A 15,444-nucleotide genomic window follows, 5' to 3' on the forward strand; every position below is an offset into this window, starting at 1 on the left:
CGGAGAGGCGGCGGCGGCGGCGGCCCGGCCCTGCGCCCGCATGATGCCCGCGGCGGAGCCGGGCGCCACCGTCCTCGTGGAGCTCGCGCAGGCTACGATGCTGCGGGCCGCGGGGCCGCGGCGGCGAGGGTAGCGGGGCGGCAGTCGGCCCCGAGGCGCCGGAGGCGGGCGGAGTAGGAGGAGGAGCGGCAGGCATCCTCCGCGGCGCGGCGGGCGGGCGGCGGCCCTGCTGCCCCGGCGCGCCCCTGGCCCGGGAGCCCGGAGAATGCGAGCTGCGCTCCCCGCCTGCCGCCGCCTCTCCCCGCGCCGTGCGCCCGGCGCCCAACGGAGCTGCTCGCGTCGCCGCCGCCCCCCAGCTGCGGGCACCCGGCCGCTGGCTGCGCTAGGACCCGCCGCCGCGGGCTGCCGAGGGCCGGTGGGAAGGGAGGAACGGGAGCGAAAGGGCCCCGGAGACTGGCGCCCGCCGGGGCGCAGCGCGGCATGTAGCTGCGGGCTCCCGCGCGAGGGTGTCGGCCCGGGGCCCCGCCATGGCAGGGACGGACAGCGGGAACCTGAAGACGGTGAGGCTGTGGCGGGACGCCGCCCTGCGCGCCAGGAAGCTGCGGAGCAACCTGCGCCAGCTCACCCTCAGCTCGGCCGGGGGCTGCCCGGGAACCGACCAGCTCGACTCCCCTGACGCCCCCCAGCTCGTGCTCCCGGCCAACATCGGGGACATTGAGGTGCTGAACCTGGGGAACAACGGCCTGGAGGAGGTGCCCGACGGGCTGGGCTCGGCGCTGGGCAGCCTCCGCGTCCTGGTCCTGCGTCGGAACCGCTTTGCCCAGCTGCCTCCGGCAGTGGCCGAGCTGGGACACCACCTCACGGAGCTGGACGTGAGCCACAACCGGCTGAGCGTCCTGGGCGCCGAGGCGGTGGGCGCCCTGCGCGAGCTGCGGAAGCTCAACCTTAGCCACAACCAGCTCCCTGCCCTGCCAGCCCAGCTGGGTGCGCTGGTCCATCTGGAAGAGCTGGACGTCAGCTTCAACCGGCTGGCGCACCTGCCAGACTCCCTCGCCGGCCTCTCTCGCCTGCGCACCCTCGACGTGGACCATAACCAGCTCACGGCTTTTCCCCGGCAGCTGCTGCAGCTGGTAGCCCTGGAGGAGCTGGACGTGTCCAGCAACCGGCTGCGGGGCCTCCCCGAGGATATCAGTGCCCTGCGTGCCCTCAAGATCCTCTGGCTGAGTGGGGCTGAGCTTGGCACCCTGCCGAGCGGTTTCTGCGAGCTGGCCAGCCTGGAGAGCCTCATGCTGGACAACAACGGGCTTCGGGCTCTGCCCGCCCAGTTCAGCCGCCTGCAGCGACTCAAAATGCTCAATCTCTCCTCCAACCTCCTGGAGGAGTTCCCGGCCGCCCTGCTGCCTCTGGCTGGCCTGGAGGAGCTCTACCTTAGTCGCAACCAGCTCACCTCGGTGCCATCCCTGATCTCGGGCCTGGGCCGTCTTCTCACCCTGTGGCTGGATAACAACCGGATCCGCTACCTGCCCGACTCCATCGTCGAGCTCACCGGCCTGGAGGAGCTTGTCCTGCAGGGGAACCAGATCGCCGTGCTGCCAGACAACTTTGGCCAGCTCTCCCGCGTGGGCCTGTGGAAGATCAAGGACAACCCTCTAATCCAGCCCCCCTACGAGGTCTGTATGAAGGGGATCCCGTACATCGCCGCCTACCAGAAGGAGCTGGCTCACTCCCAGCCGGCGGTCCAGCCGCGCCTCAAACTGCTTCTGATGGGTCAGAAGGCGGCAGGAAAGACCCTTCTCCGGCACTGCCTCACTGAGGACAGAGTGGAGGGGAAGCTTGGAGGAGGGGGCCAGGAGAAGACCTACCCGCCTTCACCTCCTCCCGGCAGCAAGGGCATCGAGGTGACCAGCTGGACGGCGGATGCGTCCCGGGGCCTGCGGTTCATCGTGTATGACCTAGCCGGGGATGAACGCTACGAGGTGATCCAGCCCTTCTTTCTCTCCCCAGGGGCCCTGTACGTGCTGGTGGTGAACTTGGCCACCTACGAGCCGCTCCGCTTTCCCACCACCGTGGGCTCTTTCTTGCATCGGGTGGGGGCCCGGGTGCCCCACGCCGTGGTGTGCATCGTGGGCACCCACGCCGACCTGTGCGGGGAGCAGGAGCTGGAGGAGAAGTGTCTGGACATCCACCGCCAGATCGCCCTGCAGGAGAAGCACGACGCCGAGGGACTGAGCCGTCTGGCCCAGGTGGTGGACGAGGCGCTGGCCCGGGACTTTGAGCTCCGCTCCACCAGCCCTCACGCAGCCTACTACGGGGTGTCGGACAAGAACCTTCGGCGGCGCAAGGCCCACTTCCAGTACCTGCTCAACCACCGGCTGCAGATCCTCTCGCCGGTGCTGCCCGTCAGCTGCCGGGACCCGCGCCAGTTACAGCGCCTGCGCGACAAACTGCTCTCTGTGGCCGAGCACCGTGAAATCTTCCCCAACTTACACCGCGTGCTGCCGCGGTCCTGGCAGGTGCTGGAGGAGCTGCACTTCCAGCCCCCGCAGGCGCAGCGGCTCTGGCTCAGCTGGTGGGACTCGGCTCGGCTGGGGCTGCAGGCCGGGCTGACCGAGGACCGGCTGCAGAGCGCCCTCTCCTACCTGCACGAGAGCGGCAAGCTGCTGTACTTCGAGGACAGCCCGGCCCTCAAGGAGCACGTCTTCCACAACCTTTCCCGCCTCATCGACATCCTCAACGTCTTCTTCCAGAGGGACCCTTCCTTGCTACTGCACAAGCTGCTCCTGGGGACCAGCGGCGAGGCCGAGGCCGAGGGCCGGGCCGAAAGCTCCCCGCTGATGGCGCCGCCCGCCCCGAGCCAGGACGCGCTTCGGGCCACCCAGCTCCATCACTACGTGGAGGGCTTTCTGCTGCACGGGCTCCTGCCAGCCCACGTCATCCGGTTGCTGCTGAAGCCTCACGTCCAAGCTCAGCAGGACCTGCAGCTGCTGCTGGAGCTGCTGGAGAAGATGGGACTCTGTTACTGCCTCAACAAAGCCAAGGGCAAGCCCCTGAATGGGTCCACGGCCTGGTACAAGTTCCCCTGCTACGTGCAGAACGAGGTGCCGCATGCAGAAGCCTGGATTAATGGGACCAACCTGGCCGGGCAGTCCTTTGTGGCTGAGCAGCTGCAGATTGAATACAGTTTCCCCTTCACCTTTCCACCCGGCTTGTTCGCCCGCTACAGCGTCCAGATCAACAACCACGTGGTGCACAGGTCGGATGGCAAACTTCAGATCTTCGCCTACAGGGGGAAAGTCCCGGTGGTGGTGAGCTACAGACCTGCCAAGGGGGTCCTGCAGCCGGACACCCTGTCCATTGCCAGCCACGCATCTTTACCGAACATATGGACGGCATGGCAAGCCATAACCCCCTTGGTAGAGGAACTGAATGTCCTACTTCAGGAATGGCCTGGACTGCACTACACCGTGCACATTCTCTGTTCTAAGTGCCTTAAGAGAGGGTCGCCTAATCCACACGCTTTCCCAGGTAAGAGGTCAGAGGGACCTGGTTCTTCTGCGGGGTGTCTTAATATGCATTTGGGGAAGATGTTTGTTTCTCCTGTGTCAGACTGTTTGCTTAATCTCACCTGCTTCCCAGCAAAGCTTTTCAAAGTAAATAGAGGGGGATTGGGGACCAGAAAGAGGCAGTCAGTATGTGAACAATATGAAATACAGTCCCTAGGATTCTACTCTTCTAGTAGAAAGACTTCTGAAGTGGATTCTGGTCCAAACATTTTGGATCTCCTTTTCTGTCTTCCCAGTTCAGCCCGCCTTTCCTGGAAGGAAATTTCATGTGGTTGCACAGAAGATGGGTGGTGTCTGATGTTGATTCATGGGCTATAATGCTTGTTAGACACATATCCAAGGGGTGCTCCAAATTTGAAATATCTGTCATCATATTCTTTTGTTTAAGTTCAGACTGTGACCATAATGTAGAAATTATTGCACCTTTTTCTTAAACTCCAGAGAAGAATGTTTTGTAATCAGGGTGAATGATGATTAGTAAAGACAAAAATGTCAGTCTGTAAGGCGTGACTCAGTTCTGGGATCTCTGTTTCACCCAGTACACTCTGGGGCATGAAAGAGAGATTACTGAAATCTCTAAGGGGAGTTTTGGGGGTATTTCCTGGCAATTTTGTGCTTTACCGACATCTTGAAGCCTGGTTTTGGTTAAGTGTTAGAGAGTGGAGCTTTATGGAAGTGCTTTGTAAGAAATGGAATGGATAAGAAATTGACAAGTTTTGGGGTTTTTTCCCCCTCTCTTTGGGGAGTGTTTTCCAGAAGACTTTTTTTTTTCCCCCTAATGTTTTAGGTGAGTGGAAGAATTCCAAAACTAGGGGGATTTTGTGAGCCTGGTTAATTGGTATACTAAGTGTCTGGGAATGGGTCCATTTATTTGGAATTCTTCTCTTAACAGCTCTGATTTTTGTGGTGCTGGCTTGCTTAACAACATTCTAAGTGTCCTAAGGACAAACCCAATGATAGCATCATTGCCAGTGTCTCCCCTCGGCCCCCCCCCCCCCCCCCGAGTACATTGGGGCGGTGATGAAATGGAAGACTGCATACCACAGTCATCTTTGTCCTAGTCTGAATGCTGCTTATGATAGTATCGGGAAGGAATTGGACACCAATATTTCCGAAGGTAGCATCTCCCTGTTGCCCTAGATCTAGGCTGAGTGTAATTCTTCAGCTTGAGAAAAGCTACCATATCCAGTTACCAGTCAGTTGAGCCTCCATTCTCTGTATTATCTAGTGTCTCATCAGTTTCGTGACTTGGTAGCCTCTGCAGTTTTATGTTTGCCATTGTCTTTTATGCATGAAAGCAAACTACTTCTTTATTGTGCCACTAAATTGAAGAAGGAGGTTAAGGGTTACATATTCACAGAGCAGATTATTGAAAGAGCTATGTAAAGGCAGTTGTTAATGCAAAGGTGGAACATTAATAAAACTGATGTTATTAACAACAAAGGGAAAGACAGAAATTATTGAACAAGTAAGGATCTGTATAGAGGAATTCCAAGAACTTTGAAGAGTAAACAATGAGGCTGATTTTTTTTTTCTAACCTCAGCTCTTTATTTTTTAAGTCCACAAACAAGCTCGCCTCCAGATGCAGAAAGGACCCCCCCCCCCATTCTCCTATTGTTGTTTTGCCTTTTTGTCTTTCAAAGGAGGTTCACCTGGTTTACAATCCATCTGTAGGGAAAAGAGGATTCAATGTAAAAAGCAATTAAATGGTTGAAAACTGTCAGAATATCTTAAATACTGAGTAGGAAAAAATCATCAGCTGTTTTTATAATATGGACTAAACCTTTCTGTCTTATTTATGGTCAGAAAAAGAAATTACCTTTTTTGCTTCGTTTAGGACTATATTTCTTCCAAACATAGCAGAGAGTACAAAGTAGTGGGGAAAAGGATGATTATAATACATTTATTACATTAAGAAAACAAGGGGGAAAAGCATTTTCTTCTTTTATCATTTTCTGTGATAGCCATCATTTGTTAGTATTTGTCACAATTCTGAAAGATTTAGAAGAGCTAAAATAAGAAAAAGCTAGAAGGTGATATAAGAACAGAATTCTAACATTGGGTGTTCAGTTAATGAAGGCATGCATACATTTAAGAATATGCTCAAGTCCCTAGTTTATTAAAATATATTGTAGCTCAGCAGAAACCTTTGAAAGCTCTCTCCTTAGCCTTTCCTCTCTTTAAGAAGTCATTTGGCTTTTAGAGATGTTAAAAAAGTTGGTTACTTAGTTTTACATTTTATTGAAGTGTCAAGTTCTCTTGTAAACTAACAATTTTATATACAATGGTGAAAGAAACACTGGCTCTTTAGTTTTTTTCAACTTCAAGCTGTTAAGATTAAATAGGAAATTAATCAGTGTTTCCTTTGATATTATGAAGAAGAAACAAAGTTGCATTATTATCTTACCTTTTCTTTCTTGTGTGTGAAAAGCCCATTTTTGCTCTGCCTCTGTCCATAGGACACTGAATTTCCTAGCCTGAGCTGCACTAAGGTAGTTGGCCTTGGGAAGTATGATGCTAGATTTCTCTTTTCTTATTTTGATTTACAAAAGAAATGGCAGTATTCTGGAAAGTCCTTAGTCCCCTGGCTGCTAGTTTTTAAAAGTTGTTGTTAAAAAGATCTAATCACATTGTTAGAGAAATCACCTGTTTGTTTCATTGGCAATAAATGGTTGAGTGACGAAAGGCTTTTGCAAACTGAAAGGAGGCCCAGGATGCAGCTTGCGTGTCAGGTGTGAGTCCTTACCTGCCTTCTGCAGATACTGACTTGACTGCCAGCCTTGACAGCCTCTTTAACAAGGGAACTCGGTGGAATGTTCTTGGCCTAGAGTAAGTTTCTTCTTGTGGGGTATTTACCTATGTTAGATTCTAGTGCTTTGCTATCCACTTCAGTGTTTGAAAGCATGCTGTGTGTTTTGCAATTGGAAGAACGCATCTTGGTGAGTTGAACTTGGGCCACGTATGATTTTGCCTGAAGTATCCTACTCTCCAAATTATTCAAGGTTGTTCTTAAGAATAATTGGAAAGCCACCCAAAGCGGTAGGCAGAGAACTGGTAGATGATCGTTTATACATTTGATCCCTTTGATTGACTTGGTGGCCCAGCACCTTGCTGCCTCTCCCTAGTCAAGTGCCTTTGTCCCTGTTTAATTTCTTACACACTGTACCTCTCTGAAGCCCTCAGTTTTGCCTTGTTCTGTGGCTGTTTGTGGAGGTCCTAATATCTCTTTGGTTAGCTTGTTCACTGGTTTTCTCCAAGCAGGAAACATGCCAGAGGCTCTGTGGCTTCTGTAAGAACTTCTGAGCTGTCTGCTAGATGACTGGTCTTTATGAGAAGTTTTTTCTCCCTTTGATACTCAGATGCTCTGTCAGATTCCCAGGTGGTACTCTTGTGGTCATTTCCCTTTGTCCTGTGTCCCAGCGTCCCTCCCCAGCCCCACACTTGTCCCTCTGATGTTCTCATTGTGACCTTGCCCTTGAATGGGCCCTTCACTTTGACCACTGAAGCAAAGCAAAATTCTTGCCTTATTCTATCTCACTTTTAGATTTACTGGAATTTGAGCATGACCTAGTTGCTTGGATTGAATTAGTCATTGTTTTTAATTTTACAAAGGTTATTAAATATCTCTTTAGTTTGGCATTATTAATATTGATGCCGCTCAGCTTTTATTTTTGTGGTGAGTCCTCTTTGAACTCTATTGGACTTTGTTTCACATAAAAATCAAAACCTTCATCTTGCGGTGGAAGAAAGAAACTCCCTGCACAACAGAATTCAAAGACTTGAAAGGCCATTGGAGTGTTCAAATTATTTTAAATATTCAAGGCCTCTCCTTCAAATTCTAGAATCAACTCTCAAGTCCATCTATGCACAAGCAGTTTAGAAGTGCCTAGAGAAAGTATTTTTTAATTTGTTAACAGATGTTTTGTGCATCCTCTACCACCTGTTCATCTTATTCCCCAGGAAATCCAACCTGAATTTATTTAAACTTATTTTGTATTGGGCTATAGCCAATTAACAATGTTGTGATGGTTTCAGGTGAACAGCAAAGGGACTCAGCCATACATATACATGTATCCATTCTCCCGCAACTCCCCTCCCCTCCAGGCTGCCACATAACATTGAGCAGAGTTCCCTGTGCTCTACGCTAGGTCCTTGCTGGTTATCCATTTTAAATACAGCAGTGTGTACATGTCCCAAACCTTACCTATTTTAGTTCTTACTCATTCACTTTATCTGGACACCTAGAAAATGTATAGGGTCTACTTAACAGGGTCGTTTTGAGCATCAGGCGGGAGACTGTCTCGGAAAGTAGTTGTTTTTCAGCATCTGGAGGAAGTGAGGGGCTTCTGCTCCATGTACTAGGGGTAGGGAATGTGAGGGTGGGGGTGGGGGGAGGGTGGTTGCTGATATTGAAGTGAGCATTTCTGGTTGATTTCACCTACTAACTTGCTTCTCTCCATGGAAGTTTTAGTTAAGGATCTGACCATCCACCCATCAGGGAGGGTTTTTTATTTTTAAGCAGAGGACCAGTGCTGGCCTCATCTCTTGCCCTCTCTTGTCTGCTACAGCCATGGCCTGCCTGAGCCCAGGGCTGGAGAGGAGGGTGGTTTGTGTTTCAGGCTCTGCCTGGGGCAGGCTCAGCCAGGCCTCTGTTCCCCCTGGTTCAGCTGCTCTGATTGCAAAACCAGTGCTGGTTGCTGTTGGGTTTCCCGTCCTCTCGAGCTGGCTACCTTCACTTTAGAGGGGAGGGCTGGGAGGCCCCATTTTGGCTGCCTTCTCCAGTCCTGCTCCAGCAATCATGAAGCTGACCCTCCCGTCCTGGCTTATGCCTCAAGACTGTATGGCCTCGGGAACCCAGAGTGATTGACAGGCATCTCAGATATCCTCCAAATATATATGATGACCTGTCTCTCTTTTTTTTTTTTTAATTACTTTTTACTGAAGTGTATTGCTTTAAAATGTTATATTTCTACTGTACAACAAAGTGAATCAACTGTGCATACACATATATCCTCTCCCATTAGGATTTCTTTCCCATTCGGGCCACCACGGTACATTAAGTAGAGTTCCCTGGGCTATCGTGTAGGTTCTCATTAGTTATCTATTTTATACACAGTATCATAGTGTATATATGTCCACCCCAGTCTCCCAGTTCCTTCCTCCCCACCTTTCCCCCTTGATATCCATATATTCGTTCTCTATGACTGTGAATGACATGTTTTGTCAAGCCGTCAAGGCCCTCTCTGTGTACAGCATGGCAGTTTGTTCTGTGGTTATACCCTCACTTTTCTGATGGTTCATGTGACTGCGCACTGCTCCCCAGGTGGTGCCTGGCATGGGGCTGGGCAGGTAGAAGGGACTCAAAGCAGATTGGGTATTTTTCAAAAACTCAAGAAATTCTAGTGTTTCTTAATTGGTTCCTCGGCCAAGTGCTTTTTGTAGGTTGCTTGTGATGTTCTTTTTCTCAAAGTGTGTACTTTCAGAAGCATGTATAGTTTTCCCTTGGGATTTTTCTGGCACATCAGTCCTTGCCCTCTGTGTCCATCCTCCTGATCCTTACAGAGATGGTGGAAGAGCGGTCAAGGGGCAGCTTATCAGGATGCGAAAGTGACAGAAGCGTGGACGTTGGCCTCAGAAAGTTTCTACCACCTGATCTTGCAGTCACGCTCTTTGAGGTAATAGATGTTTCCCTCCCTCCAGTATCATAGCTCTTCCTTTCTAACTAGCCCCTGACCCTCCCGTGACATTGTCCTGTAGATGTGGGAAAGTATAAATGGTAAGGAGAATGAAGGTGTGACGGTGGTGATGCAGGAAAGAAGGGGTCTGCCGTGGTGGATACCCGCTGTTTTGCCTTCTTTGGAGTGCTGTTGATTTCCAGAAGCTCCTTCCAGAGTTCTTGCTGGTTTAAGTTCAGAGGAGACCATGGAAGAGTTGCTGGTTGTAACAAAGGCAGCGCTGGTTCCCACATGCTACAGGCTATGGTAACGACTCCCAGACACCATTGCCAGCAGGGCTGACTTATTTGTGGAAAGGGAGGAGAAAACTTTTTAAGTTATTTTTATATTTCTTGGCTCTGAAAGCAAGAAAACATTTTCTCATTTGTCCTTCCTTAACCTAATCTCTTAGATGCAAATAATGATGCCTTGTTTCTCCAAGGGTAAATTAGTGAAAAGCCATTCACAAACTTCTTTCTCTTTAGCTGTCTGTTTACAAAAAAGTAGAGAATACAGAAGGAGAAGGAAAGCAGGAGCGGGGAGCACAGGAGCAGGGGAGAGGCCCTCGGGTCCTGGTGAGATCGCACAGAGGTTTGCATGGGCTTTGCAAGCCTGGAGCCTGGTTTACCGCCTCAGGAAGGAACTTCCTGTTCTGGACTGGCAGTCCTAGGCACCCGGGCCGTACCAGCTGTTTCCTTTGCTTTTGCAAATCTGCGCACAAGGGTGGGTGGGAGAAGGTCGAGAAGGAGAAAGGAAGTTGTATTAAGTTGTATCAAGACTGCTCTTGCCTGTCTTTCTGCTTTTTTGGGTGGGCTGGCTTCCTGAGTCCAGTCCTGCTGCTCTTCCTCCTTCTCCTTCTTATTGAGGTGAAATTCACATACGTGATATTAACCATTTTTAAACACAATATAGTTTTTATTTTTTTAAAAAAATCATGAGTAACCCCAGCATAAGTATTTAAAGTGTTTAAATACTTCTAAAGAATATTCAAAGTATTTAAAGAATTCACATGTTATGATTCCTTCTACTGCCTATCACCTTGGTTCCTCAATGTATGGGTCATCGTCTTCAAGATAACCCTTTTAAAGAGAGCTTTTGCTAAGATAACAGTTACCATTTTAGTCCGCCCGCACTTCTTTTGAGGTAGTCTTGTTTGATCTCCACTTGAACATGGAATTGCTTCCAAAATTCTCCATCTGTAATCTTTGGGGTCCAGTTTCTTTATGCAATTTACTTGAGGGCCCTGGAAGTTGTAGGAAGTACCTTGCTGTTTTGGCAAATGATCTAAGGTAGATTGTTCCTGTATCTTTTCTAATGCTGGAAAGTTTTGTTCCAGCCAGCTTTCACTCATGAGCCTAGCAAAACAGGTCACAGGTATCCTGTCACCTCTGCAATAAAATGACTGTGATGACAGCAAAAGCGATGTCTCAGCGTGGCCACATCAGTACTCTCCGGCACCATGAACAACAGTGCCCATTCGCATCTACAGTGGCCACATCAGTACTCTCCGGCACCATGAACAACAGTGCCCATTCGCATCTACAGTGAGGCTTGAAATGAACACTTTCTTTTAACAGCTTATATTCCATTTTATTTTTTTAATTAATTTTTATTGGAGTATAGATGCCTTAAATGTGTTAGTTTCTGCTAACAGCAAAGTAAATCAGCTATACTTATACATATATCCCGTCTTTTTTGGATTTCTTTCTCGTTTAGGTCACCACAGAGCTGAGTAGAGTTCTCTGTGCTAGGTTCTCATTAGTTGTCTATTTCATGCACAGTATCAATAGTGTATATATATATCAATCCCAATTCATTCCCCCCTTGGTGTCCATATGTTTGTTCTCTACATCTGTCTCTCTCTTTCTGTTTTGCAAATAAGAGCACCTATACCATTTGAGATAAACTGTTTTGAGTGAACAGTTCCCTGGTATTTAGTGCATTCACAGTGCCTTGCAGCCACAACTGTAAGGCAGATGTTTCTGGAAGGAAGGAGCCGATGAGATTGGTAACTTCCTTCCTGGGGTGAATGGTCTGGGATTCTTTTGCCAGGCTCTTTGTGGCAACTGTCTTTCTAAGGCAGGACTTGAGAAGGGATTCTTAAGCTGGGCCTTGAGATGCCACACTGATGGACATCTTTTAGCACGGTTGCCTTGAGAGTTCTCTTCCTTAGTGTTGATGCTAGAGAAACCTTCTGGTCTGTTTTGTGCATGTGGGATTTAATGGGGGACGGGCACACCAAGGACATGCAGGAGAGAAGCACACATAAGTACCATGTAATCACTGTCTTCTGGACGGTGCTTTTCCCCCACATAGATTTTGAGTAGAGCTCTGGCAGGATTGGCAAGGCTGTAGGCATATATGAGGGTTAAGGGGATGGGAATTACATTAATTCAAAATTAGGTCGTTACCAAAGACAGACAAGTGTATCATAAATTTATGAGCTGGATGCTGTCATCAATCACTGTTGAGTACCTGCTGTATATGGATGTCTGTGCCAAATTAGGATTTTTAGAATAAAAAAATACCTGGCCTTGGTCATGAGGAATCAAGATGGGATTTCAGTTGGTGTAATTGTTGACTTTTGTACATGTGGAATCTGATCATATATGAAGAACTTTCATTGCATGTTTGAGGAATGACTAAACAACACTGGTTTTTTATTTTCTAGAAGGAAATGTCATATGGAGGATAACTTGGGTATAATTTTGAATTTGCTTGACATAGTCATTCTTTGCAGTTGTTTATAGTTCAGGTCACTTGTTTGCAAGAAATCTCAGACAGATCTTCAGAGGATGCTGAAAAACGAAAAGGCATTGTATCTGAGGATTTCTCAAAACTTCCAAAACGAATCAGCTTTTTTGAGGAGGGAAAAATGCCCCCTTTTCAGAAATCTTTTACATTTCTCAGAGTCATTTGTGGATTTGCATCTGTTCTGAGACAAATTGACATCAGCAGTGATTTCTGAACCCCAAAGACTGCATGAAACCGCCTCCAAAGACAGTCTAAATTAAATTGGATACTGTCATGTTAAAAATATATGGCTGCTGCTTGGAGATGTCTTTGTTAAGGAATGCTTTGTTGGGGTGGTTTTATACTCTTAGGCTATTAAATGTTGACAGAATTTAAGAATTAACATTCCTAGATCTTCTCCACTTCCGAAATGAAGCATGTGATCTTGACACTGTATTAGTACCGTCTTAACAGTAGCAGTGAACTTGAGGGTAGCAGAACAAGCCTCCCTTTCTTTTCTTTCCTTCCTTTTTTTTTTTTTTTTTGAAACGAACAAGTTTAAAAAAGCTAATGGGGAAGGAAAATATAAAATAAAAACATAATATTTCTCTTAGGTGCAGTTGTTTGACTCCTCACTTTGTTGTTTCCAGGGGATTCTTATTTTTCATGGCATAGAGGTGGTTGTTATATTAATCGTCACATCAGTCACTCTGGGGATACAGGGTTGGGAGAAAATATGAGAGTCAGTAACACTCTTGAGTTCCTCTTATGTTCTCGAGACAATGCGAAGTACTTCTTATGGGTGATGTCATTGAATTTTTCCAGCAGCTCTAGAGGGTTGGTATTATCATTGTCCTGACTTTCAGGGGGAGAAATTGAGGTTCACAGGGTTGGGTTCCCTAGAATTAGAACACCCTGGGATCTCAGCCTTGACCTCTGCTTCAACCCACTGTCCCGCCCTGCTCCTCGAGGTTGGGTTACCCACTGCCCCCCAGGACCCACAGACTCACCTCTGTCCTCTTCTTTCCTAAATGTCCATTCTGTGTTACTGCATGCTGGCCACAGTCTCAGTGTTGGACATTTGGGGTCTGATAAGGCATAGACCTGCCGCACAGAGGTCAGCAGAGGTCATGGTCAGGCGCTGGGGACCGGTGAGGTCTCAGAGGGGTTCCTAAAAGGGCTGCACTGCAGCTCAGTGCAAGATTTCCCATCCCAGTCAGCCGTGGAGAAGTGGGAAGGGGTATTTTAAATTAGAAAGGCTCTTAAAAAGGTGGAGGGCATTCAGATAGATTATTAGGCAATGCCTTGGGGGTGGGTGTGTGTGCCCAAAAGCAGTTAGCAGTCGTCATAAAGAAGAGGCTTCTTGCTGTTAAGTTTCATTTATGGCCTGGTCAGAGTTTGCCACTGGCCACTGCTGGCCCAGGAACTAGAGTTTCAGGAGCACTGCCCTAGCTCATGGAGAAGGCAGTGGCACCCCACTCCAGTACTCTTGCCTGGAAAATCCCGTGGACGGAGGAGCCTGGTAGGCTGAAGTCCATGAGATTGCTAAGAGCTGGACACGACTGAGCAACCTCACTTTCACTTTTCACTTTCATGCCTTGGAGAAGGAAATGGCAACCCACTCCAGTGTTCTTGCCTGGAGAATCCCAGGGATGGGGGAGCCTGGTGGGCTGCCGTCTATGGGGTCGCACAGAATCGGACACGACTGAAGCAAATTAGCAGTGGCAGCCCTAGCTCATTCCTTGTCCATCCAACAGGGCTCTGTTGAGACCATGGAGGGGATTTATGGCTCAGAGGACCTAAGACTAGTTTCAGATGATTTGCTCAGACTCATAGTCACTGTCGGGCTGACAGAGCACCTGTCCTGTGTGATCCCCAGTTAGGCGTGCCCCGGGCCCCTTTCTCCATGTCTGAGTCCAGAGAGAACACAGACGTTGGATGTTCCCCCAGCCAGATGGCCACATGCCTTTGTGATCCCTAGGAATGTATCCAGAACATCGATTTTCCTGACTTGAAATCTTACCATAACAGATCTTGCGATAAAGGCAAATTTGGCTGTAACACAATTAACATTTTATTGTGGACTGTTTCCTGTCTTTATTTCAGGCTTTCTTGTGACACTGCAGACTAACTGAAAATACCATCTTTAAAAATAATTTTGCACTGATGGAGTAGCATATTTTATGCCCTTCATTTGTTCGGATTTCACTTATCACTCTGATGGCATTTTTTTTGCACCTTTCTTCATATCCCCATTGGAGTGTGTCTCCCTGTGCCTCTCAATTTATCAAAATACACTTGGTTACATTTTAATTGAAATCCTAAGAAGTGCAAGATGTTAAAAAATTTTTAATTTTGTTTACATTTTCTTAATATCTTGACTTGAAACCCTTGGAATTTTGTGTTGCATTTTAAAATGGATGTATTATGTCAGTTATTTGTAAGGACTCTTGAGATTCTGCTGGGTTCAAATCCTCAGTCCACCACTTGGTAGCTGTGTGATTTGGGTGTCATAATAGTTTCTGTCTCACAGGCTGACCGTGCGGATTGAGTTAATACAAATCAAATGCTTTGAATGACACTTAACTTGTGGCAGGAATCCCATAGGTATTAGCTTCTGCTGTTTTTACCATTATTCCAGAAAGATCTACTTGGAAATCCTAAAGATCTATTTGGAAATCAGATCAGCTTATGGATAAAACTCCTCTTTTTCATAGGAGCATAGTACAGTGTGATTTACATTCATGCTCTTTTCAAAATGCATTTTTTTAATTAAAATATTTACAATCTTGAAGTGTGAAGAGGAAAAAATATAGTCATGTTGGTATCTAACATAATTACACATTTTGCTCTATTTATTTTCATCTTTTTCCCTTTAGGTTTATTAAAATGTCTGTGCTGTGCTTAGTCGCCCAGTTGTGTCCGACTCTATGCGACCTCAGGGACTGTAGCCTGCCAGGCTCCTCTGTCCATAGAGAGTCTCCAGGCAAGAATACTGGAGTGATTTGTCATGCCCTCCTCCAGAGGATATTCCCAGCCCAGGGATTGAACCCGGGTCTCCCACATTGCAGGCGGATTCTTTACCATCTGAGCCACCAAGGAAGCCCATTAAAATATCTAGTGATAATAGTGATAATCATATTGTGTAAATAACAATTTTCTTAACCTAGGCTACCGTGAGTATGGTTTCATATTATTAGTAGCTACATGGTAATTATAAATGCTTGCATAATAGTACATCAAGGGGATTTTTACCTTTGTTTATTTAACCATTAAACACTTTAGTAGTTCCAAGTTTTGTTGTTATGAGTAATTCTGTGATGACTGTACTTCTTTATAAAGGCTCTTATTTGGGCAGTAATTGTAGAAGCAAACTCAATGAGTCAAAGGCAAAGAATGTCTAATGTTTGATACATGCTTATGTTGCTTTTCA

General features: G+C 47.7%; 1 protein-coding gene across 18 annotated transcripts in view; it reads left to right on the forward strand.

Annotated features, from left to right (window-relative positions):
* Positions 1 to 286: 286 nt before the first annotated feature.
* MFHAS1 (multifunctional ROCO family signaling regulator 1) overlaps positions 287 to 15,444 on the forward strand; it is a 114,926-nt gene continuing 99,768 nt past the window's right edge. For 4 of the 18 annotated variants that reach the window (XM_044937725.2, XM_044937714.2, XM_044937736.2 and 1 more), the window contains exons 1-2: positions 287 to 3,525; positions 9,127 to 9,239. In XM_044937725.2, the coding sequence (XP_044793660.2) occupies positions 528 to 3,525; positions 9,127 to 9,239 (3,111 nt within the window). In that variant the 5' untranslated portion in view covers positions 287 to 527. Of the gene's footprint in view, positions 3,526 to 9,126; positions 9,240 to 14,890; positions 14,915 to 15,444 lie in introns of those variants that run through there. The other 14 variants (XM_044937699.2, XR_003107565.3, XM_025279079.3 and 11 more) reach the window with 10 other exon arrangements.

The sequence above is a fragment of the Bubalus bubalis genome, chromosome 1 (genome assembly GCF_019923935.1).
Source record: "Bubalus bubalis isolate 160015118507 breed Murrah chromosome 1, NDDB_SH_1, whole genome shotgun sequence".
Taxonomy (NCBI): domain Eukaryota; kingdom Metazoa; phylum Chordata; class Mammalia; order Artiodactyla; family Bovidae; genus Bubalus; species Bubalus bubalis.